At 48.7% G+C, this 26,176-nt stretch overlaps 2 protein-coding genes across 14 annotated transcripts in view; one reads left to right on the forward strand and one right to left on the reverse strand.

Annotated features, from left to right (window-relative positions):
• Positions 1-4,835, forward strand: part of Ldlrad4 (low density lipoprotein receptor class A domain containing 4) — a 357,460-nt gene extending 352,625 nt beyond the window's left edge. For 10 of the 12 annotated variants that reach the window (XM_047526191.1, XM_047526196.1, XM_047526192.1 and 7 more), the window contains 2 exons: positions 2,031-2,084; positions 3,200-4,835. In XM_047526191.1, the coding sequence (XP_047382147.1) occupies positions 2,031-2,084; positions 3,200-3,730 (585 nt within the window). In that variant the 3' untranslated portion in view covers positions 3,731-4,835. The remainder of the gene's footprint in view (positions 1-2,030; positions 2,085-3,199) is intronic. The other 2 variants (XM_047526198.1, XM_047526201.1) reach the window with 1 other exon arrangement.
• A 12,248-nt stretch (positions 4,836-17,083) lies between these two features.
• Positions 17,084-26,176, reverse strand: part of Fam210a (family with sequence similarity 210 member A) — a 38,831-nt gene continuing 29,738 nt past the window's right edge. Inside the window, exons 4-5 of one of the 2 annotated variants that reach the window (XM_047526205.1) lie at positions 24,045-24,156; positions 17,084-20,740 (exon numbers count right to left, since the gene is read on the reverse strand). In XM_047526205.1, the coding sequence (XP_047382161.1) occupies positions 20,507-20,740; positions 24,045-24,156 (346 nt within the window). In that variant the 3' untranslated portion in view covers positions 17,084-20,506. The remainder of the gene's footprint in view (positions 20,741-24,044; positions 24,157-26,176) is intronic. The other variant, XM_047526204.1, reaches the window with a different exon arrangement.

Consider the following 26,176-nt stretch of genomic DNA (forward strand, 5'->3'; position numbering starts at 1 on the left):
GACCAGGGGCCACAGAGGGAGGGCTCCCACACCTGCCCGAGTGACTGTCCTGCGAGGCTCTCCCGTCAAGAGCAGGCTTCCAGAGGAAGCAGTTTCTTTAAGAAGGAATCTGGTGGCTTGCGTTTTAAACTTGCCGCAGATTACCATGCGTCAAGCACACGGTCCAGAAGCACCCAGCAGACCCCAGGGCAGGACGAGGCCCCGAGGGCCGTCTGAGGGAGACGTGGGCGTGATTTCCCAAGCACACATTTAGAGACGAGGACGAAGCCAGCATGAGCCACAGCAGCCGCCAGTTCTGGGGCTGTGAGTTTCCCAAAGAGAAGTCGGGTTGTCGCTGTCCAGGAAGCCGTGGCAGCTGCAGAGCCTGGGAGGGACAGAGGCGAGCCCTGTGGCCACCAGGACCCTCGGGGAAGGGAAGGAGAGCTCCCAGGACTGGCTGCGGGCTGAGGGCGTGGCCAGACGCGGGAGTGAGGGCCTGGGAGGAGCCAGCGAGGTGGTCAGCAGACTCAGGAGTCCCAGGTGGTGGCCGTGGGGGCACAGCGTGGCGCACAGCGGGAGGAGAGGCCTGGAAGGGCTCCGCAGGGCTGCTGTGGCAGCGGAGTGCAGGAGAGGCTTCAGCAAGGAGCAGGACGGTGACTTGGGAGATGGCTCTGGAATAGTGGGACGGGTCAGAGGCTCCTGCAAGGGGTCCAGCACAGGCCGGGGCTCAGGAGGCCGGGCCCTTGTAGACCTTCCACTAGTTCTGCCAGCGTGCAGGGACATGAAGCCGCTGGGGACGACAACTGCCATTTGAGACAACAGGAGCCCCAATTTGGGGACTCCTGGTGGCCTCGTTCCTGGCCATCAAAGGCCCAAGGCTTCACTCTGCCCCATGTGCTGTCAACGGGTGAGAGCAGAGCCCTGGGGCCGTGAAGTGGCCGACGGGCAGGGCGGGAGCCGTGGGCGCATGGGGGACTCTGCCGTGCTGTTCTCAGCCCCAGAGTGGTCGCCGCAATCCGGAACCTTTGCAGGGGAAGGGGAGCAGGAGCTGAGGGCTGGTGCTGGCCACGTCAGGCAGGGTCGCACTGGACTCAGCTTTGGTCCTTCACCTGCCACCATGCCAGAGCTGCCCGGCCTTTACGTGACCTCACAGTTGGCCCCGGGGCCCACGCTTCCCCCTTGCACGGCTGGGCCAGTGCGCAGTCTGCTGCTGATTCCCAGCACCCTGCGGTATCTTAGGAACGGTCTGTGTGGTGGACAAACACCCCGTTTAGCAGTGAGGAGGGTATTTATACAAAACGCTGGCCACGGGGAAGAACAGTGTGGCCTTGCGTCTGAGGGGCTGGGCGGTGGACTTCGGAGGTCTTTACTTAGGGACATTTTGGGCTCTGGGGAGACAGTGATCTCTAAAGGTCAAGTATACATATTCCTGGGAATCCAAAAATACAGGCTTGTCAAGCGGTAACGGAGCCCAGTCGGCCCTGCCAAGTAGCCGAAACCTGGGCTCGGGATGCTGTGAGCAAACTTTACGGTGTTAGAAATGGTCCCTGCGAGGCCTGTGTGTCAGTCTGACCAAACATTTTTGAAGAAAATGTGTGAAACACTAGATGTTCATTTACACCAGCGAGTAGACAGACTGGGAAATAAAATCAGCGGAAGACATTCGAAGGGCAGGTCACGGTGGGCACATTGGCGGGGGCAGCCTCTGCCCGCTTAGAGGACCTACACGCCCCAAAGCCCGGCAGTGTCAGGAGAGGGCGCCACGTCGTCCCGAAGCACGAGTGTGGAGGTGGAGTCAGACTTCAGGTCAACCCCATGTCCGCGGGGCCGGGAACTAGTAGGTCTGCTAGTTCTTCCTGCGTCTCAGCCCTCCACTTAAGTGTGAGTGGACAGGGACCTGTTCTTCCTTGCTCCAGTTCTAGACAGGTCCACCCCTGTCCAAGGAGCAGTGGGATCCCCCTTTCAAAAATGGGGTTCACATGTTGGGTGCTGTGAGACTAACGACTCTCTTCTGTCTCTCGTCCCTTGCTTCTCTCTCTCCCCACCTCCAGGAAGGGTGCCTGTGGCCTTCAGGCAGCTCGGTGCCACGGCCCGGGGCCTCCGAGGTAAGGGGCGGCAGGAGGGGCGGAGGGAGAGTTAAGGGATAAACTCGGAGGTTAAGACATGGCCTATAATTCTGGTTAAGAAGAGGAGGAGGGGATTTCCCTGGAGTCTTCTAGGGGTTATCTGTGCTGGTCTTATGAGACTGGCAAAGAGCAGGTTTGGAGTCCCTAGTCTTTACATGGTCCCGAAAGCTACTGGGCATGTGGCTTGGCAGCTGTGGACAGTTTGTACATGTCAAGTAAACTTGAAGAGGTTCCCCATCTTCAAGTTTAATTTTAAAGCATGTTTTTTTCTCTTGTAAGTTAAAAATAATGGTGTGAGAGAAGCCAGTGGCTATGTGTGTATGTATGTATTAATACACAAGTATACATACAGACACACACATGGCCTGTAAGACCTGTGTCCTCGAAGAAATTTTCATGGTGGAATAAATTAGAGGATTTTGTAAGACACAACACTACTGGAATTTATTTTGAGGGTTAAAGCTATAATCATATTTACTTTGAATAAAAAACATTTTTCATATCAGTGGCTAAAAGCAACTACAGGAAACTTTTATCCAGAATCTAAGTAACTGAGAAAGTCTAAAAACTGCAAGGAAAAAAGGTCCCTTTCCTAGTTTTTACAAAAACTATTAAGACCATTCTACTCAAAGTCCCTCCCCACTCTGCTGAACCACAGGGTGCAGGGCTGGACCATGCCTGAGGAGGCTGGTGGCCAGTCCTGTCCAAAACCACCAAGACCCGTATGAGGCCACCTGTGCCCGTCCGCCAGCCACGTGCAGGGCGCTCTTTGGTCCCTTCCTGTGCCCCACCTTCTTGGGGTTACTGATGGATCCCACTGGAACCCTTGGAAACTGCAGCCCCAGCCTGCACAGCTGTCCAGCCCAGACCTCAGGCGGCCACAGTGCTCCACTGGGCCCCCACTCCCAACTGGCCTGGCACTGGGCGTGGCCAGTCATTAGGGATAAGAACGCTGTCCTTGGTTCCTGGCAGGCTTTCCTCTTTTGCCTGCAAGGCGGTGCAGAAGAGGATGCGCCAACGCTGAGAACTGCCCGCCTGATACCCCGTGGGGTGGTGCCGGGCGCATCCTCAGGCCTCTCCTCTGTTCCTTCCAGATCATGTACGCCCCTCGGGCCAGGGACAGGTTCACTGCCCCATCCTTCATACAGCGGGATCGGTTCAGCCGCTTCCAGCCCACCTACCCCTACGTGCAGCACGAGATTGACCTCCCTCCCACCATCTCCCTGTCGGATGGGGAAGAGCCACCTCCTTACCAGGGGCCCTGCACCCTGCAGCTCCGGGACCCCGAACAGCAGATGGAACTCAACCGAGAGTCTGTGAGGGCCCCGCCCAACCGGACCATCTTCGACAGCGACTTGATAGACATTTCCGTGTACAGCGGGGGCCCCTGCCCGCCCAGCAGCAACTCGGGCATCAGCGCGGCCACCTGCAGCAGCAGCGGGCGGGTGGAGGGGCCGCCGCCCACCTACAGCGAGGTGATGGGCCGCTACCCGGGCGCCGCCGTCTTCCATCACCAGCACCGCGGCGCTCACGGAGGCAGCAGGCTGCAGTGTCCGCAGAGCGACTCGGAGAGCACAATAGTCCCCCTCAAGGGCAAAGACAGGAAGCCCGGGAATCTGGTCTGACCCTCGGCTGCGCACTGGAACCCAGGAGGAGCCGCGGAGGGCAGAGGCCCCGGGTCGGCCAGGTGGTGTCGGTTTCACATGGTACAACCAAGTAAAACCAAATGTGCACACACGGCCTTTGTTTCTGCTTCCTTCCAGGGGAGCTGCATGCGAAGGAGCCCATGCAGACTTCCACCCGGTGGACCGCCAAGGCGTTTCTTCGGGGGCAGGGTGGGGATGGGGGATGGTTTTGGCAAAGCGGGGCAGGGAAACAGAGAGGGGGTGCTTCAAAGATATCATGAAATAAGAACCACAGAGGTATTTGATTTATTTAATTCCTAAAAGAGACTTCAGATTAAATGAGGCCAGAATGGCCTGTTTTGTAACTAACTGAATAAAGGAAGTGTTATATTATCATGGGGAAGAATCAGCCCATTGGCTTTTTCTCCTAAGGTGTGGAACTTTTATTTTGTTTTAAAAATATGAAACAAAATTCCTGTTCTGTGTGCCAAGGTATAAAGTGGGGAAGTTAGATGAATGCAAGGAGCTAATCTTTGTTGAGATTGTGTGTTTCCAAAGTTGCACTATTGATGTTTAAAATATATATGAGGGAACTGTTTTGCGTGAAGTTCTGTATGTTGCTTGTCTTTTCCCCTGTGGATGGTTATTAGGCCCAAGGAACATCCTAGAGTGTTCCCAGAATCACTAAGAAGACGTATTTGGGGAGGTAGCTAATACTTACCAAATTATGTAACTCGGCCAAGTGATGATTGCTGCAAGAATTTGCATCCTATCGTGGTGCATCACTGAAGCATGTGGAGACGCTGGGATGGAAGATAGGAAATACCAAGTTCCAGCACCTCTGACTTCTTTGAGTTATTCCGCTAGTTTTAGGCTGCATACCTTATAAAATGAACTCAATGCGTGCATTTCCGTATCCAGCATCATGCAGTGCCGCCCTTGCCCGCCAGCAGCGTGGTTCCTCCAGTGATTTAGATTTTTCACTGTAGCATGAAATATATTCAGATACATATTTTTTTGCAATAAATTGTTTAAAATGCAAGGTGGTTATTTTGCATACTGCTGAAATATGTGACTCTCGGTGTGTCCCCTTGCCTCTCCCCTTTCCCAGGTCAGTTCTGCAAGGCTGGTCAGTCCAGTGGAGGCTCCCAGCGGCCACCTGCGTACAGCTTGCCCAGAACTCGCTGTGTGAGCCACGCTGGCAGAGGTCCTTGGAACTGAAGCAAGGGCACCTGGCCTACCAGTCATGGTAACAAGCCATTGCACTTCACAAGTGTCACGTGGAACTCAGCATGCAGATCTGCCTGGACTCCCGCAGGGATTCACCTCCTCCCTCCCTGGCAGCCTTCCTGTTGCTGGCAAGGACCAGGGGGTCAGTTAGAGGACAGGGGTAGGTGGGGGCATGACTGTAACAGCACAGGACAAAAAGCACAACCTGCAGTTAAGATGCAACCAGAAAACTGATTCTAAATATTGTCTTAGTTTTAATATTCCTAACGTGAGCAAGTATTCATTCTTACAGATAAAAAAAACAAAACAAAACACTTTCTCCTGCCGTGTTAAGCGCCGTCTTTGTAACAGCAGCAGTCGATCAGGCTATCACATTCTGCGCCAGGCGAAGGGCTTATCTGTAGTGGCCGGCTGCTTTCTATTGGGCTTCTATGGCCCTGCACATAACAAGACCAATGGAATGGTGACTGTGACTAACGGCTTTAATGTCACATTGTGTGTGTGTGTGTGTGTTGCTCTGTGTTCTTGGAGGCAATTCCTCAGACACGTGTCTGCCCAGTCTGCTGAGAGCTGGAAACTGTTTGGAAGCCCTTGTCCTGTCTGATCCCAGTCTGCTTGCTTCTGCTTCCTCCTCAGTAGGTAAGTCACTGTTTGTTTTGAGGCTTGGAACCTCCCTTAGATGGATCCATTTCACACAGTACACAGAACCAGGAGAGAGACAGATGGCCAGCAGCTGTCAGCCCGTACTGAGGACCCTGCTGGGGAGGACTGCACTGGAGGGTTGCAGTGGGAATTCTGGGGCTGGCTTCAGTCTTGTTCCAAAGACCTTCTTTCTGAAGGTCTCTATCAGGCAGGGAGAAACCAGCCCACCGGGCAGGGCCAGAGATGGCTCTTTCCATGACTCTAGTGGCTTCCTGAAAGGACCCTTGCTCCCTGGGTGTGAGACCTATGTCTGAGAGAAGCTGGGTCTGTGACACAAAGGTGAAGAAGGTGAGGAGATGCTTGTCCAGAAGGGGATCCCCCTGGTGGGAACTTGGTGTGGCTGGCTGATCAGTCAGGTGCTCCCTGAGACACAGGTAAGATGATCAACTCATGGCTTCCTCATTCCAAATTCTTCCTGTAGTTCTAGAAAAGTCGGTGAATCCACCCATTAGCTCCAGCTCAGATGGCTTCACGATTCCTGCTTTCCTACCTGCTACAAGACAGGGCTGAGGCCGGAGACTTGTAAATTCTTTAGTAGCTTCACAAATATAGGAACAGTCTGCAGATGTCAATAATATTGGCAAAACAATCATTTAATTCAAGTAGCTTTAATCATCCTTCAAAGGAGGAGTCCCCCCCATTTGGGTACCCTAGAGAATTGCCTTTTAAGTTAATCAGTTGTTGCAAAGACACATATATAGTAAAGCTTGACTTTGAAAGGTCTTTGAGGCTGGGCCTCAGTAATGAATTAGTGTAAAAGCCAAGGTCATAAATTTGATTAATAGTCAATTTCCCCTGACACACTGGGGGAGATTCAGATCAGGAGCTCTTCTGAGCATGTGGCCTCCCGGCTCACGAGGTGTGGAATGAGCAGGAGTGTGCAGACGCAGGCCGCATGGTGGGCCGTGGTCTTTCAAGAAGCCCATGGGCTGGTGAAACCAGCGATTCGGGATCTGAAGGTCCGTAATCATGAATTGTTCCCACAGAACACCGTAACAGTCCTAAGAAGGAAACTCTTTGGCATCCCGCTGAGACTTCAGTTCCCTGTCACTGGGCTTCCAGAAGTTCTAAGCCCGAGCCAGGCCAACTCCCCTCTGTAGAAACTGCCTTCTGGCTTACATCCACTTGTTCAAAATGCTAGCATTTTCCAAACAGCAAGCAATCTAAGCAAGAGAGTGTGAAACATCACACATTTAAAAAGTTGACATAGGGCTGGGGGCAGGGCCTGGCTCAGGCTAGGCTTGCCTAACGTGCGCAAGGCCTGGGGTCCAAACCCAACTAGGCGGAAAATTATTGAATAGATTAGTTGATCTACTTTTCATGTTCATGACTTATTGACAAAGCAGTTTGACATGCATGCCTCTGCCCATCATACACACACTGGCCCAGGGACGATCTCAAGCTGGCCGAGAACAGTTAAAAAGATACGCCGTGGTGATACACTGCTCACCAATCTGAGCTCAAACTCGAGTGAGAAATGGGAGCCCACGGCACACTGGGAGGTCTCAGAGCAGCACTGGGATCGGGTCCCTGGATGAGTGTCTCCTGAACTTCTAAAGAACATCACTTATCTTCACCTTTATCTTTCTAAGAACGAGGGGCTCACAAGGAAGCTCCTTCAGAAAGCTCTGACTCAGAAGCTCCCACTCTGACTCCTGCTTTCCCCTCAGAGCCCGCAGACCCTCCATGCTCCATCCAACAGTTCTTTCAGAGGCTCCTGGGTAGAGGCCTTCAAAAATACCCTCAGCCTGCACTTTCTTTTTTGTACTAGGGATTGATCCCAGGGGCGCTTTACCACTGAGCCACATCCCCAGCCCTTTTAAACATATTTTATTTAGAGACAGGGTTTCGCCAGGTTGCTAGGGCATTGCTGAGGCTGGCTTTGAACTCGCACACACTTGTTGATAGACACACACACAACACCTTCCTGCCCTCCCCTAGACAGGAGCGCCACGTCGCCCTCTGCTGGCGCTGTTGGGGCAGCGTGGCCACTGTTTGCGCCGTGCTGGTGCGTGCTGAGTGACTCTCTTGCACACCATTACGTTTTCACAAAATCTCCGGAGCTCTGCAATATGTGAGGGGAAAAAACACATTAAGGCCACTTGCTTTCTGCTACCTGTTTACTTTGCTGGTCTGTGTCTGAAGCCAGTGCTCAGAGCCAAGCCTGAGCCAGGCACACGTGTGCCTGTGCTGGTCGCGTGAGCACAGCCCCCAGACCCTCCTGTTCACACTGCAGAAGGCCAGGCCTTCAGTCTGCTTAGGGAAAAGGACACTGCGGGGTGACCAGGTGGCAAGGAGGGTAGTGTCTTCTTCTCAGTGTGAGACCAATAGCTAACAGCGGCCCCACAGGCCCGCCAATCAGAAGACTGCTGGGTGGCACGCGCTCTGGCGGCGCACACACTGAAGTTGGAATGCTGCTGGCCGGCATGGCCCCTGAATGAGGACTCACAAATCCGTTCTGCGCTCAGTATCAGAATAGGAAATAAGGGACTCTGCTTGCACACAGGTCCTGAGTCCTCAGCTGGCGCTTGTGGCTACCAGCTACCCTGAGACCAGACGTGCACTCAGGCCTTCAGTAGCACACAGGTTGAAGCTCTGTGGCTCTTGCCGAGCGCAGGTTTCCCTTAGTGCCAGGGTGACACGCTTGCTGCCCTTGCTTCCCGAGTCGTGCCTGGCAGAAGGCGTGGTCCAGCTTGGGAACGTCTGGCTGAGAACGCAGCGCCTCCGTCCCCAGCCTTGGTTCCTGGTGTGAGCACGGGGCAGGCACTTGAGCTAGACAGTGTGCACAGTGCGGGCACCCTGCCATCTCCAGCTCTGCGTGTCTCCAAGCAGCCAGGTGCCCCCCACTCTGGCTTCAGCAGACGCAGCAGCCCAGCCCGCTCCTGCGCTCCACGCCACCTTTGCTGTGCCTCACTTACAATGGTGCTTCTTCAGTTGTCTGTCTCCTCCTACGTTTTACTTGTAAGGTGCTGTATATAAAAGTTGAATATATTATGCACATATCCTACCCAATGGGTAGAACAAACATTTGTTAATACTGTACTATAATGTATAGATTCCAAGTTTAACAGAAATGGCATAGAATTTGTGAATGCCTGTGTGCTTGGTCCTCTTTTGTAAGGGAATTTGCAAATGGATGCATACAGATAAAGTCTATGTAGTTTATTTTCCTATTAAATACCAATATTATAATACAAGGGAAAGAAGTCTGAACAAGCGACCATTTACGACCAGCGTATATATAGCAATTGAGTTGCATCTTTGTTGTGAGAACACTTTGAAAAATATTTTTTAAAAAAAATCACACAGCTTTATGGTTACCACTAGATGCTTCTTATTTTAATCACTTTAGAAACGCTCAGCTGGACATATTTGAGTCCATTTTAGAAATGTTCTCTGACATATTTGAGTCAGAAAAAATGACTTCAACTTGCTTTGTGAGCACACGTTACCTGGTGGCGTATGAAGGGCTCAGGCCTTGTGAGAAGTGCACGGTTTTGTTGTTCAAATGGTGACGTCACGAAAGAGTGACGGACCAGACTGCAGCAGAGGACTCTGTTGGGCTTCGGGGCATTTGTGACCACGTGTGTCCCGAGTCTCTCTGTGCCTTTTTCTCTGGGAACTGAAGCTGTGGAGCCAGTGAAGAGGGGACTCTGTAGGGAGAGAGAACCTCAGGAAAACCGACCCGTGTGGGTGGACCCCGGACTCAGGAAGTGTGTGCCATGGGTTGGCATCAGAAAATGAGCGGTCAGCCAGCCAAGCCAGGACGCTCGAGCCCATCCCTTCAGGTGTCCTACGCCAATCCTGACCCAAAACGCCAACAGGGTTTTTGACTAGAGATTACAATTCCAGTTGCACGTGAAGTTACGCCTCTTTTGGCTTAGTTTCAGTGTCTGTCACTTGTTTTTCTTCAGATATTCTACTACTATTTTTTAAACAAAAGAAAGGCCTGTAACACCGTGCCCATAAAAGCCGCCACTGAATCTTGGTGTGGGCAAAGTGCTGTCCACCAAGGCAATCCACACATTTCTGCCCACCCGTCCATATTTCCAGTCTATTCTGTCACTGGGTGGTAGCTTAGTAAAGTCTGTATTTTTTATTTGCTTTGATGTTCCGATTTTGAGTCACAATACAATCATCCTCCCACCCTCTAGAGAATATCACTACTGCTTATCCTCAATCCAGAAACACTGTAGTGCAAATCTTGGTGCCGGGAGGGATTGAGATTAGGTTGGTCTTCCTTCAGCACCTCCTGAAAGGGCTGTGAACAGGTGCCCATCCACATATTGGGTCCCAGGAGGGGGTACCACTGGCACCTGCAGGGCACACCAGGGTCAGCACTGATGTGTCAAAAACAAAGCTGCCACCCGGGTCTGGGGTGTGAGAATGTTCTGGACATGTTCTGTAGAGGTACCGACGTGTGTGACCACAGCATTGCTTGCTTCCCACAGACCCAACTGAGGCTGAGACCTTGCAGTTGATGATACTGGTTCCATTCATCGTGTGTGTTGGTGTATCACTGTTTTCTTTCCATGGCTTCAAAATTCACGTCTTGTCATTGTATTCTTGTCTAGTTTAAAGCTGTTTAAAAATATATAAAATACTATTCACAGCATTTAGTTCATTTAAATTTTACTACAAAGCAATCTACTAAAAAAGTACAGCTGTATTTGAACTTTTCAATCTTTGTGAGCTATGATAATCGGAAGTCATTAAAAATCTTTTTTTAAGGCAACAGTTTGTGCTTAATTTTCAACATAACTCCCAGCTGTAGAAAGATCCCTGACTCATGTGTCTGCCTCCTTCCCCTGAACATCGGTGAGTAGTTTGGAGACCCAAGGTCTGTAACTGCAAGGCTCTTAAAGATGTTCTGCCAAGTACTGTTTGTCATTCGTGAAACCAGGTTTTCTGTTCGTTTTTAATGCTGTGGTCAAACCACAGCACAAAATCATTAAAAATCAGTGATATTCCTTTGTCCCATGGGTGGTTTGTTTTTGCCTGTTTATCTTTCAGTTACAACAAATATGGAACCCGACATGGTTAGGACCTACCTCAGAGAAACACCACTTCTCGTGTGGTGCTGGGGACGGAGCCTGGGGCCTCCGCGTGCCAGGCAGGCCCCCCACCACTGAGTGGGGCTGGGGCCCAGAGCGACGCTTCTGATAGTTCCGAGTCCAGGCTCCACTGAGCCTTGTCGGTCTTGACCAAATGATGAGTCTGCCAGAAACCACTCTGGGGAGAGCACCGCCTAAGCTTCTCTTCCCATCCTGGTTGTGCATGGAACAGTCACAGAGGGTCCTGAGGGGCCACAGAGGGCTATGGAAGGCTGGGCAGAACGCGGCTCAGGCTTCCGACAAGGAGAGCTGCTGGCCGAGGGAAACTCCCGAGGGCTTACACTCAGCACGGGTGCACTCCACATTCCTCCGCTGAGAACATTCTTCGCTCTACATAAGCACGTGGGTTCCAGGTGACATGGCTGTGAATGTACAGAAGTCCGCACAACCTTCCAAACTACCGTTGTAAGTGAACTCGGCATGGCTGCAGGATGGCTCGGTTTGCCCTTTTACGTATTTGAAATGAACAGATGGAAACTACAAAATTAAAAATACTACTGAAGTAGTTGTATGGGCCTGAAATTCCACTCGTAACATCCACTTTCGATTCTGAATCAATTTCCTTCTGGAGTGTCAGGCTGGTGGCACGTGCCTGTAATCCCAAGCAACTTGGAGTGAGACCCTGTCTCAAAAATAAAAAGGGATATAGCTCAGTGGTAAAGGGTACCTGGGTTCAGTCCCCAGTGTCACCCTCAAAAAATATCATTTTGGAAAAGGATTGGAGAAGAGCCCTGAGGAGGAAGAGGAGGGTGGGAGCAGGTTCCCTTCCCTTGGTGACGACCAGCCACAGCACGCTCAGTGATGGACCCTGTAGGCTCCTAGTGCAGCAGCCCGGGGAGAAGCGCAGGCTACTAAGCCTTGCTCCCTCGGACGCAGGGAAAGCTCTGTAGCGAGGAACGGGGGCTTCAGGGACTCGTCCAGCTTGATGGTCTGCTTCATTCATCCTGGGAGGGGCTTGGTGCGGGCTTCCCTCAAAGCTAAGGTTCCACCAAGAATCTGGGAGCCTCTCCCAAAGGAAGCAGAAGATTAACCAGCTGTGGGAGGTGCTGCCAGGCTGGGTTCTCTGGTCAACCGTGTTGACAAGCCACACAGCCATCCCCTTGCAGGACAGGAGGCTGTGGCTCCAATCCCTCCATGTGGGACTCCCTTCTTACCAGGCACCCTGAATGAGGACAAGGCAAGCTCTGAAGACTCTGGAAAAAAGTCCCAAGGCAGAAAACCAGAACAAACCCATGCCAGGAGCTGTCTGCCCCAGTGGGGGCTGAGCCAGGGTCCTGCAGCCCCGTGGCAGGCAGGGAGAGGGGACCGCAGTGCCCACCCTCTCTGTGCTGTCTGACCGCGCTCCTTGCCTGGGATCCCAGCAGCTCCCTCCCTGACGAGTCTTTGCCACCCTGGGCATACTTATGCCCCAAGCCTGGGGGACTCTCCACCCTACCACAGTGCTGCCTGTCCCCAAGCCCATCCCAGGTGTGAAGCTAGGCAATTCCTAGCTCTCTTGACCAACTTGTTTTACTCATTAGCCTGTTTTTTAAACAGTGGAGCCGCTGCCTATCTGGAACCAGACCCGCTAGGCAGCCCCCGCCATGGTGTCCACGCTCTGGAACCTCTCAGTGTGAGTCGCTCTGGAACGAAGCGTGCGTTCTGCTGTGAGGACGCGCACAGAACGCTTGATAATGAGCCTTTACTTAGAACATCATGATTAGATTTCCCTCATTAAACTGTTTTGATATGTTTGGTTTAAATGGATTCTAATTGAAATGCACACTCAAAAACTGCAGCCAACAAGTCTAACCTTCCCATTTGTTACCTCGGGTTTGATGCCATGTTTCTGTCAAGGCTTTAGTTTTCACCCTAATAACGCGAACCTCATTCACCCCTTTACACACTTTCTAAAAAATGAAGAAGTGCAAAAGCGCCAGTTTTGATCATTTGGACACAGCAGGGCTCTGACTGAAAGTACGCTTTCAGAAGGCCTCACCGGCAAACGCACCTGTCTTTTTGAAACCTAAAAACACTGCAGTTGTATCAGGGGCTGTTACATAATTTAACCCGCCAACAAAGCCTTTCCAAAGTCGGATCTGTCTCTACTGTTACCAGTCATCTGTAAGCAGAGAAAGTTCTAGCGATTTACATTAGCAAACTGAGCAAAGAAGTTCTGATGTCCAAACACAAAGGCACCACCTCACCCCAGTCCACCGGCCTCTGCCCCCAGAGCCCACCTGCCGGGAACACCAGGCTTCTTCAGGTGAGCTGAGACTGTACTGGTTATGCCGTCTTTGGCTTGGGTTTCTGTCAGGTGACAGGTTGCCTGGACAGCTCCCTCATGCAGTTCAAGGGCAACACAGGTTTTGGGGCCCACAGGCCAAGGTGGGTTTACAGGAGCTTCACCTGACGTGACTCATGTTCCTGACTGGGTTTTAAGTCTTGTCTATAAACCAGGCCGAACGGCAGTCACCTACCAAACCCGCTATGATGGGGAGAGACTAGTATGCCACACACCTGGCCCACAGCTGCCTCAGGAGTGGCTGCTGTTCCTGCTGGAAGTTCCACGTTCTGGATTTAATTTAAAACTATGTTGTGCCCAAATACAACAGACCTGCACACACCTCGCCGCTGCCACTGCAGACAGGTGGCACTGGCCGTGCCCCGGCCATGAGAGCCCTGGAAGCTTAGGACAGTCCATGCTGAGCGAGGGACAGTCGCCAGGCCCAAGCTTCCCTCCCATAGGCTCCAAATACAGACCCTTCTTACTCTGTTACTTCACATGTAATAACGAGAGGGCTGCATCTTTTTCTGTTTTCATCTTTCATGACGCACATCGGGGTGGGTGGAATTTCTTAGTGTCTTAATAATGTAAGGTTAAAATCCAAAAAGGTTTGTTTGGGAACAAAAAGTTCAAAATAACTTTCCTTTTTGCGCTGCTTGCCCCCAACCTCTCCTGTTTTTCTCCATTTCTTCTGGAGTTCCTTTTATGACACGGCTGGGAGACAATCTTGATCTGAGCAAACTGAGGAGGGGCCCTCCTGCCCAAGACCCGCCTCCTCCTTGCTCAGTGTCCCCTTGGAACACTGGCCTTCTGGAACGTGACCCGCAGGCACTCAGCCCTGCCTCTTTGCCCATCCCACTCCCACGCTCGGTTGAGGGGCATTCTCTGCACTTCTCACGGACACTTCACCTGCCCACCTCCCTCCACAAGTGTTTTGGCCAACAGCTAAAGGCAAGTGACGGAAGAGGCTGCAATCCCCTCTGCCCTGGGTGGCCACAGGGAGGGCGCCAGCCCCACCAGGGTCTGTCACTCTTGCTGTTCAGCCATAGAGTGTGGGTTCACCTGTCACACAGGAGGGGCAGGGGCAGCACAGTAGCCCCAGCCTGGCAGGTCTGGTGTCGCTGAGCAGCTGCGCGCAGGGCACTGCACCCGACACAGCTGCCATGGTGTGGAGCACGGGTGCTGTTCCCCTCTCGCTTAGCTGCAGGGAGAACCCTGAACGGGCAAGCTGGCCTCCTGGCAAACGTCTAGTACACTACACAGGGCAAGTTTACTTTTCACTGACTTGAGATGGCAACGCCTAAATTTTAGTGAAACCTATTAATTCTTAATCAGGAATATTCTAAACTTCCCAGCACTACAATTTTCCATAAATGCCAGCTTCCGGTGTTCAGATGAGAGTGACTGGCAGCTATTAAATGGAAAGTTCCAGTCTGGCTGGCTCCAAGTACACCACAGGTACAGGCTCTGACGCCATGACTGGTGTTCACCCCATGCACAGGGCAAGCGGGAAATGGAGAACTCTTTTCAAACCAAGAGGGCAACAGGGAATGTGCTGCGGTCACATCCTCCTCACAGCTAACCTCACTTAAGACGTATAAAAACAGCTACCTAACCACTTCGCAGAGGTCAGGCTCACCCAGATGGGGACAGGTGCCGGCACCGGCTGGCCTTTGCGCGTCCCACTCGATGGTCCTTCCCAGGCCAGGGGGAAATGGAGCTGGCACTTCAGACACTAATGAACACTTCCCTCCTGGAGTTAGAAACTGAGGTCACCAGTGGTGACTTCCCGTCACCCTGAAGACAGAGGAGCCTGAAAACAACTGAACGTAATGACATTAAAGCCAGAAGGTGAAAGGTGCCAGAAGAAGAGACGATGTGGAATATTAAACTAATGAACCAGCTTGAGCTTCTATCTCCAGAAGCACATGGAATCCCACAAGTCCTAGAGCTTGGCCTAGCTTCCCGGCATGCAGGGCAACAGGGCGAGTGTCAGACTGGAAGCAGCTATCTGCACCTCAGATCTGCTCTTTGTGCCTCTTTCCTCAACTAAAAGTACAGGCCACTCAGCACCCAATTCCAGTCCTCGAGGCCTGTGGTTTGGGTAGTGACTGAGGAACAAAACTATTAATATAAACTACAAAGGTGCATTAGGTTTCGTGGACATTCTTGTCCAATAATATTTTCAACTTTTGGCAGGGGGACAGAGATTTGTCTCTTATTTCTGAACCAAAAGGAGTAAGGAATGCAAATTATGTGCCACCATATCCTGTCTCTGCTTTAAAAAGGGGATACAAAGTGCATGTTGATGGAGCACCAGGGCAACAGATCTCCGTAACCCCATCCCACGCCAGCAGAGGACGAGGCAGGGGCAGATTCTGGCACCCTTTGCCTGAGAAAACCAGGGTAGCCATTATTCTCAGGGAAGTAAAGCAAATGCAACAAGTCATGTATTAAAGTGTCCAAAGAAAATACTGATTCCAATTAGTAAAAATAGACTTCTTTCATAGAATCTCAAATCTAGTGCTCAGAAGCACAAACAAGGAAAAGTTGAAATACATGTGTATACAGAAAATGCTGCCTTTCCTTTGTAAAAAAGAAAAAAAAAGAATCTGAGGCTTTAAGGAGTTACACGTCTAACTGGTACAAGGCAAGACAGAATTGTCATTCTTCACGTGGCATGCTTTATGGAACTGTCAAAATGGAGTAGAAGGCTGGCTTTCACTACTGTATTTGATTAAAAAGTGAAGGAAGAGTTCATTTTATTAAAATAAAGAGGATGACGCTTTGAGGTTGCCCTGGAGCTGAGTGGCAGTGCTGGTGGCTGGCAGCCGAGCTCCCTGTCCTCTTCAAGAGTGGGCTGAGTCCACCGCAGCAGGGCCGAGGCCACCCCGTCACCCCACATGCACGCACACCTGTGCCAGGTGTGCAGCATCGCACACTCGCCTGTTCTTCACTTTCAAGATGGTTTCCTAGCCCTGAAGTTGGCTGACGTTCAGAACAGAAGACGCAGGTGAAGGGAGGGCAAGGAGCAGCAGCAAAGCTGCCGTCTGTCCAGCCGAGGAGCAGCAAGGATCTGTTTGGGCAGCACATGGGACACTGAACTGTCCCACAACACAGTTCCTAGGGACCCTGCTATCCCAGAAGACAGGCCTGTGGAAGTGCTTCTGCCCAGGATGCCCGGCCAGCGCCCGTCGAGTCGTGTCCTCGGCGCTCTGCTCTGCCCTCTGGGTTCTAACAGAAGGCACTCTTCCTTGCAAGATCATTCTTATCAAAATAGCCCGATAATCAGCACAGGATAATTAGGATCTGTAACTATTGCTGGTAACTGTCAATGATGCAGAGAGTACAGCTTGATTTTTAAGCTTATCTCTGAAGAAACAAGATAATCACAGACTTGTTTTGACTCGTTAAAATGAACTGACTTGACAGAGAAGTCACAAAGGAAAAATCCCAGGGGGAAACTACATTCAACTGGCCTGAGTCAGCATTTCTTTAGTAAAAGTCACAAGCTCAAAGTGCAGGAGAAAGTTCTGTCAGGAGCTAGGTCAGGCCAAAATTCATAGCTGAAGATGAAACGTGGGCAGGGAGGCCCCCAGAACATTCAGGCTCATCAGGGAAGAGAGAGTGAAGTCTTTAAACTCCCTTCAGGGGCATGTCTTCTGCAAGCCCACTTGAAGTGGACTTGGTACTATACAGCCTCTAAGTGACAAGAGAGGCCAGGCAAGGGCACCACTTGCAGAATGAACACGCGCCCTCCCCTGCACCCCACGGGTTTCTGGTTCAAAGCCCCATAAATTCTGAGGCATCTGGGCCATGATTGGAAGCATCCAAGATCCTGGCACTGATAAAATCAGTTAAGAAGCTTTCAGCATAAAAAAATAAGTGCCTTGCAATAAACAGATCAAAACAACTTTGGTATAACAGTTACAGCTTGGATGTGAGGTGTCCCCCCCAAAAGCTCACGTGAGACAATGCGGGAAGGTTCAGAGGAGAAATGATTGGGTTTTAAGAGTCTTATCCCAGTCAGCGGAATGATCCCCTGATGGGGATTAACTGGGTGGTCCCTTAAGGGTGGGGTGTAGCTGGAGGAGGAGGGAATTGGGGGCATGGCTTTGGGATACATATTGTATCAGGCAAGTGGAGACTGCTCGCTCTCTGCTTCCTGATCATCATGCGAGCTGCTTCCCTCTGCCACACTCTTCCAGCACGATGTTCTGCCTCACCTCCAGCTGCAAGGAATGAAGCCCGCTGTCCGTGGACTGAAACCGTGAGTCCTCAAACTTTTTCTCCCCTAAAACTGTTCTGGTCAGACCTTTAAGTCACAGCAGTGAAAAAGCTGACTAAAACAGTCACATTTAGATCTTATTTGAGGCCTAGTTAATAGAATCAGTTTTGAAAACCTGAAATAAAGGTCTTAGTTTCAACAGGGAATCACAGTCATCAGGAGAGATGTGGCTATGTTTCCATGACAAGTTCTTCCCCAGAAGGAAGCCTTCGATAATTGAGAAATGCATATATACCTTACAAAAACATTTTCTAGAAATTATTTTTAGAAAAAACAGGAGATGAACTCTTTTGTCCCTGCTTCATTTGTTAAAATCACATTCTGCCTATTTAGTGACCATTATCATCTTCCAAAGTAGCCCAAAGATGGTGTGTACCCAGCGCAGAGAACAGAGAGGGCTCAACATGCCCAGCACACAGCTTCTTCTCTCCTTCCAACACAGAGGTTTACAACTCCTAGCAGTACTTCTAAGTTACTGAGGCGGAGAGCCAACAGCTCCACCTCATCCTGAGCATAAGGGACCAGTCCTCCCTTTATAAGCGAGCGTACGTGCATTCTGTAGCAACTAATAAACTCATGGTGACATTTGAAGGCAAAATTTTATTATTTTCACTACTGGGAGGAAGGTCATCTCAATACAGGCATTCCTTTTCTCCTGTTGAAATCCACACGGCATTCTGTCATAGCAAAAGGCTGTCTCAGTAATGGGCGTTTTCTGATGCGGCACTTTTTTAAAGGTTGGTTGTACTTTTATTCTTGAATAAATTAAGTCTCTTACCTAATCTGTTTTAAATTTTGATTACTAATTCACTAAGCAAGCCCTTCCGCCCACCTTATGCTGGCTAGTTCCTCGTGAGTGTGGATGGCACACAGACACCGGCTGCTTGGCCTCTCCGGGCTCACGGCAGCCACAGGTGAATGAACCTGAGCACGAGGCCCCCTGCAAATGAGAAGAGGCTCGTTATACACAGCAAACTAAGTATTTTACACATTAGGTAAGTTACCTTGGCACCTCACCATAATCTGCTGGCCTGCTATCAACAATACTATAAACTCAGTATACCAGAGGCCCCCTCTAAGCCTTAAGGACTAGGTTAACAACACACTGACAACAACATTTTTATATCACTCCTGATGCCAAATAGTGATAACATGTTGAACTTCCCAAATCTTCAGAGAATTATTTTACCAGATACCTTCAAAGCATCCCTAAGCAGTATCTGATTTTCTGCATCTAAATAAACTTAATTATGAAGATGGATGGTTTCAAAACCTAAACAGGCTAAATAAAAGACACCTACTCAGGAAAAGCAAATTTTAGTCTCAGAATCATCAATAACATCTAAAACCCCACAACTTATCCCCATAATTAATATACCCTGTGCAATGTGAAAGGTAAAAAAGAAACCATCTTCAGAGTACAAACTGCACGTAACACCAGAGTTTAACCCAGGCTGTCTCAGGTAGACAAAAAGAAATGAGAAATTTGTCACTATCTTGGAATTCCATATCTCAGTTATTTAAGGGACATGCTCACTGTGTGACCACATTTAAATCTGACACCGCACCATCAACCTGAGGCAGCGCACTGCACTCCCACCAGCAGAGCAGACGCACCATGTGCCTCCGCCACACCCATTCCCACAGAGAAGATTCCAACCACAGCAGTCACTGAAGGAGCGCCTGTGTGGCGATCAGAGGGGCCCAATGTAAACATTTTTGTCCTTTGAACTATTTTCTAAACTTGACATTTGAGAGGAAAATCCTGCCAAACAGCAGGGATTGTGCAGGACAGCCATGAGGCAGTCTCTCATGCCGGCCTCTGAAAGGGCCACTTCCTCCTCTCCTACCAATCCACTGAAGCAGTTGTTAGTATAAAAGGGAACCACAGGGGCTGGGGCTGTAGCTCACTGGAGGAGTGTTTGCCCAGTATGTGTGAGGTACTGGGTTCAATCCTCAGCACCCATAAAAATAAATAAATAAAATAAAGCTATTGTGCCCATCTACAATTAAAAAATATGAAAAAAAGGAAACACGCCCACATACCCAAGTACACCCCCAAATCACAGTTTCTAGATAACTGCTGGATTTCATTCTAAGCAAAGAATTTAATGACAGTGATAGATTTGCTCTGAAACAATCAAGCAGAACACTAAATAAAGCAAGGGTATTTCCCTCCAATGTGAGAAAAAGTGGCAGCCACAACTTTAAGACTCACCCCATCATGAAATCAACACTGGCTCTGAGACTAAGATATTGGGAATCCACATCAGCTTCCTGGGAAGAGGCCCTTGCTGACCCAGGGACAGTGCTATCTCCATAGCAGCCTGGCACTACCTGTGGTCTCCCAAATCTCTCCTTCTTTGGGAATCATGAGCCTGAGTTGCTGTTGAAGAACATATGATTTGAACAATAAACTAGTAAAACCTTCACTTTTCCTTGAAAGACTAGGTAAAGAAGATAGGAAGTGATTCACTGGAAGGTGAAATTCTAGGTGACCACAACCAACACCCAGTTTTGAAAAAGCATTTTGGCTATATATTTGCTTAAAAAATGTGATTTTGACAAGCTTTGGGTAAAAATCATCTCGAAAGGGTCCACTGTTCATTTATATGTAATTGATACATCTTATTTATATACAAGATTCAATTTTTATTCCACTTTCTTCATAGAAGTTCTATATTTTATAGCTAATAGGTAACTTTATATCTTTTTCATAGAAAGACTAACACCCTCCTATTCACAGGTGCAAGCCTGTCTCCACGGAGAACTGAATACAGTTAAAACCTCAATGAATATCACGAAGACTAAGACCCAGTGTTAGCTTTCCGCCTACAGGCTGCAGTTATCCAAGAAGTCAACAGTCTCGTCTGCATACACTGGAGAACATGAAGCAAAGAGATCCTGAAGAGCTAGGAAAAGAACCCTGGATTCTAAGCCAGTAGCCATGGTTTACTGATGCTACTGATTCCTATACTGGGCTCATTTCTTCCTCTCAAAAAACACTGATTTTTATAGGATATTTAACTTTAAAAAGGTATTTTAGTTCTTTAACCCTCAGAGAACTGGTCTACTTAGGCAACTAATCAAAAAATAATCAGAAGCATGTATCTTTGCCCAAAGTCTCCAGAGGGTTAAAGTGAAGGAACTTTCTATAATTTGTTATATAAGGCACCCTATTCCACTTTTTTCTTAAAAGAAACTTTTCCTTTGGTTTCCTGTAGTTTTTCAGTGAGTCTATCCTTGGTCTCTTCCATTTTCTCTGTGATGAGCTCCTTGGTCTCTTCCATCCTGTCTTGCAGATACTCCTTGACAGGTGGTGGTGTGGACATGTAGCCTCGACTGCGCAAATACTTCACAGTAAAGGACGTTCCTCCCAAGGTCACTGTGTAGCGCGCAGGTGTTGCAATCTTAAGAAAAAAGTCAACAGGCAGATCAACACATGATTATGACTACGAATAAAATTAACCTGAAATTTAAATCCCTGGTAATAACCAATCAGTACAAATTATTTGTTGCTTCACAAGGCTTATGTAGCAACATTCTACATTGTTTTCTGTCCTAACAAGGGATGCTTCGTCTATAAACTCATTTTGTCAACGTTTGTCCCTATATAACCTAAGCCATGACTTAAGAATTATTGCAGTCAGCAACACTGATGCCCTTAACCCTAAAGCTAGTGGGCCTGGGGGGCAGGATCATCTGGAAACCAGAAAAAGGGCTCAGGGCCCCTCACAGTAACTAACAAAGGTGCGCCTGCTTCTACACCCCCAAACCTGGCCAGAGTCATCACGTGTGAACTGGGGCAAGAGCCAGGGTTTCCCTGCTGTGAAGTCTCACTCTACATCCGCTTCTGCTCCTGTGACTCTGCTAGGGTGGACGCTGCCTTCTCCTCACAGTTCACCTGAGGCCTGGAAGTCCAGCTGGGGCTTCTGCGAGGTCCAGAGATTTAAGGACCATAACTAAACAGGAGATGAACTGGCTGAAGGGAATCACACAGGAAATGGGGCTGTATCACGTGTGCAGCCCAGTCACAGGAGAGCTGTGCCAACTCTCCCCTACCTGCAGGTCCTCGATCCAGAGGGCTCCCCACTCCTGTCCTCACTATAGCAGGCTTCCCCCTCCTGCCCTCATTCTAGGAGGCTCCCACCATCCCCACCAACCACTCCCATTAGCTCCCAAACCTCGAGGAAACCAAACCCACTGTCAAGTGTAACCAGCCCCAGCCCACCCTGCCTCTCCAAGGCAGCTCTCCTCTGCACACACTGTACCACCCCACCTGGCTTCCTGTCAGTGTGTGATGCCCTCTGCACCCTTGCCTTTGAGCATAGTGACAGTACTTGGTCCGCAGACCTTCCCATTCTTCTCCTTTCTCACCCTGTGCTGGCTTGTCCAATTTCATGTCTTTAGTGCTATCTGCACAATGAGAATTCCTAAACTTTCATCTCCAGACCGAACCCCTTCCATGAATTCTAGTATATTCTACTCATTTCGACTTGCATGTCTGACTTGATCTCAAAATTTAATACTCAAAACTCACCTGTAGACTTCAACCTTCCAGCCAGACCTACTCCTACTCCTCTCAAAGTCTTTTCCAGGAAAAGACAACAGGAAATGGCAACTCTATTCTTCCAATTGCTAAAGCCATAAACCAAGGAGATAGCTTGCTGCCTCCCCTTCTCTTATGTAAGATGCATTCAAACAATCCGAACAGCCAATTAGCTCCTTCAAAATACAACCAGAATCTGACTATTTCTGACTGCCTCTCCTTCTGCAGCTGGCACCCGGTCACTAGGACTCCAGCCTAGCCACTGCGACGGCTCCCTGCCACCCTGCTCTTGCCTATTCTTAGCATGGTAGTCCAAGTGATTTTGCAGAAACAGATCAAATGCTTAAACTTGCCCACTAACTTCCCATGCTCTTAGAAGCAAAGCGGAAGTCCTCATAACCGTGCACTAGTGCACAGGGCTGCCTGGCTCTCTCCTCTGCCACGCTCACTCATTCCAGGCACAATGGCTCTCCATTAGCCCTCAGGATCCTACAGTCTCAGGACTCGGCCCTTGAGGTTTACTCAGATTGGAATACTTCTCCCTTGGAACTGCTTGACCACGCTCTGAACTTCTCAGTGGGACCTTTCCTCTAAAATTGCAACCCTCCCTCTGAAAATAAACACACACATAACACATACCCCATTCGTGGTTAATTCTTTCTTCTTAGAACTTATCACCATTTAACTGCTATGCACACTGCCTACATTTTAAACTCAATCTCCCCCGTCTCTCCATCCCAACTTCACTGAAATCTGTGCTCCGTGCAGGCAGGCATTTTGTGCTGTTTTATTTAACCTAACAAGGCACGTGGCCCAGAGCAGGGCTGGATGAGTCTGACCAGCTCATCTAGGGGTACGTTTAATGGGTACGCGTGGGCGCTCAGGTGGGCACCCGTCAACTTCCTCACCTCTGCCGCGCCTCATTTTGGGGCTTTGCCTGGAGGAAGCAAGACATCTCTGCCTGTTGTTCCATTTGGGAATCTGGGTGACGGAAAACGCACAGTAGAGTCCCACATTTCCCACCCACACCACTGCACCAGTTAGGCTCTGCAACAGCTCCCTACCCCGACCCTCAGCATGTCCTCCCTACGAAACACAGTACCGGGTACAGTGAAAACAAAGAGGATGAATACCTGACCCTGAGTTCCTTGGAGCTCATAATCAAATGAAGAAAACAGCCCTTAGAAAGAAAAACTGAGACTGATGTGAACTTCAGGAGGAGGCACAGGAGCCTGGGACAAGGAACTAAGAGGATCAGGGAAACTGCTTAAATCACCATCATGCTAGTTTGGTATATTAAGGCCAAATTATACTCATGTGATTAGAAACTTAATGATTTATGAATTAAATACATTTTAACATAGAAAAACTTTAGCAATAAAGCTTTGGCCCTCAAGTCAAAATTCTAAAAGGAAATCTAAGATTTCAGAGGACTCTAGTAAGGATGACAGAATAAAACAATGCTATTTTTGAATAGCACTGCGTATAAATTCTAATTGTAAGCCCTTTATACAACAGAAAGAAAATAACATCTAATTCCCAAACATGTTCTATCTGTTTTCTTCTCTTAGGTAGAAGCATCATAGAACCTCATAAGATTTTGTCAACTGAAAAAAATGAGATTAATATGGCTAAATGTCACATTTTACAACAAGCTTTTTCTTCCAAAATAAAGATGTATGGGTGTAGAAACTATAATAACAATGTTGTCTGAATCCAGAGCACAGTTATAGATTACTTATGTTTAAAAGAACGTCTAACAAATCTAAGTTCATCACATAAAAGTTTCAATTAAACCCTACTACTTTGTTTGCTAAGAAAAGGTGAGCTATTAAAAACAAAAAGTGAGCTACTGGAAAGAGCAGAATATGTGCAGAGTTCCGCTACCAAGTCAGGTGGCCCGAGGAGCTCTGACTAAGGAAAGATGAAGTGTCAACAGGGGACTGTCAAGAAGGCCCTGGAGACACTGCTGACCAGCTGTCCTCCATCCACCTTGTTTTAAGGCATTTCTTCCAAGCCATCATTTGACTTGTACTTCCAAACCATACGACTTGCCTTTATTCATCAGACATATAAAAGATGGGATACAATTTAAGTCATAAGAAACTCTGAAGAGCTGACCGGCAGTTTTATGGGAGGGGCACCCTGTGCATCGCAGCACCCACCTTGAACATGGCATATGCCGTCAGAGCATTTCCACTCTGGGAATTTTTCAGGATGTTCACTACGCTGTCGGGTAACCCAAGGAGCTCCAGGAAAGGAATGACGTTCACTCCTCTATGAAAAAAGCACAAGGAAGTTACATGCAAAAAACCTTCAAGGAAAAATGTTTCTAAGAGATCATCTGAAAACACACAAATCACAAATTTATCATGATTTGTGTTAATAAAATTGCTTCAAAACTAATTCTGCATTATCAAACACTTCTAAGGGAACATCTTGTTCAAAGCACAATATACACCAGATACACAAGCCTGTGTGTGGTGCCATGGGCTCACTGTTTAAACATGATGTCCTAATTAGCATATATAGCAAGTAGAAGCAACAATTACAGCAAAATCAACAGCTTTAAGTAAACTAAGAGGAGGCTCGGAGTCCTTCACCTTATCTTTCTTTCTTTACGCAAACATAACTTCCTTATAATGCCTCAACTCACATTTTAAGACATGAGATTTTTACCTTTAATGTTTCATGTCAAGCTATACCATTATCAAAGGAGCAAAGGATATTTTAACATCGCTTATTGTGCTATTATTCAGAGAAAAAATGATTCTGTGGGTTTGTAGAAACTCAATTATACTAAAAGGATGATTCTATTCTAAGACCTGAAAGGCAGGTAAAGAACAATTACTGCACTGCATTGCAGCGAGCTCCTGGAGGCAGGGGAGGCGGCAGCCTCCAGGCTGAGCTGTACCAGTGTAGTTTCCTGACTACAGTGTAGTTTTCCTGCCCTTGTTCTCCCACTCTCAATGTGCAGGCTTTGCAGACACTACAAACCTCCACCTCTGAATCAGAACAAGGACATTCACCTGCATAAACTTAACCTAATCATCACCTTTGCAAAATTTAACACACGCAATGGCATGTGGTAAATGAATACAAAATCTACAGTAAACCCCCCTAAAGTGTCCCAGTAGTCCTGTTTTCCCGTTTTCTAGTCTCCTTCTCCTGGACGCGATTACCAGCCTCTTTCCTGGGAAGGAGGGCAGGATATCTTTCTTGACCTTGGTAATTTTGAAGCAGGCAGGCCAGTTGCAGGCACAACACTGCTTACTTTGGGTTTCTGTGTTTTTTTCCCTCATAACTGGACTAGGTTAATATTCCCCACAGGACAGGGCAGCTGGAGCTGTGTCCAGCTAGAGCAGCACTGCAAGGGGGACAAAATGTCCCTCTACCCCATTCTTGGTGTTTCTGAGTGTTCATTCCTCTTGGTTAAGGCAAGGCCCCAGGCAGGTGTGTGACTGTCTTTCCCTCTGTCAGCAAGAAAGGGAACTGCCTGAACCCTTAATTGTGATCATTATAAATTTCTTTTTTAATATTAAAGAATAATTTGATGAACTAAGGAAATGGTGTAGTTCTTTGTGATTTCACCAATGATACTAAGCAACCAGGAAATATTCCCAGTAGACATTGCTGATGGACACTGAGGAAGGACCATTAAAATCACCTATCATAAAAAGGAAGAGGACACCAGAACAGTGGAAGGGATATTTGGAGGTAAATTTAAAAATCAACTATAAATCCAATCCAATTTTGTCTATCTGAACCTTCAATTCTTTTTCAAATCTCTTTCTAGATAAAAATAGTATCCCTGTTATGGTTTGGAACTAGAATGTTCCCCAAAGACCCAGGTGCTTAAAGGCTTGGTGTCCAATGCAGCAGTGTTTGGAGGTGGGTGGGGCGCTAAGAAAGTGATTAGATCATGAGGGCTCTGACCTCATGGTGGATCAACCCACTGACAGATTAATAATGTGATGACATTGGTGGGGGGGCACCTAGTGGGAGTAGGGCCTTAGGGGACGTTTTGCCCTTTCCCCGCTCTGCTTCATGGCTGCTATGAGCTAAAGAGCCTTCCTTTGCCACACAGTCCCATCATGTTTCTACCCTGGACCAGGAACTATGGAAGGAAACATCTGAAGCCATGAGCCAAAATCAATCTCTCCTGCTCTAAGCTGGTCTTCTCAGAAGGTGCCACAGCTATGAAAAGCTAACACAAATTCCATAAGGTAAGGTTTGCTAGCCTTTGTATGGATCTAACCAAGTCACTACAGTCACTATGTATGGTTACATCCTGCCA

This window comes from Sciurus carolinensis, chromosome 15 (genome assembly GCF_902686445.1).
Source record: "Sciurus carolinensis chromosome 15, mSciCar1.2, whole genome shotgun sequence".
Classification (NCBI taxonomy): domain Eukaryota; kingdom Metazoa; phylum Chordata; class Mammalia; order Rodentia; family Sciuridae; genus Sciurus; species Sciurus carolinensis.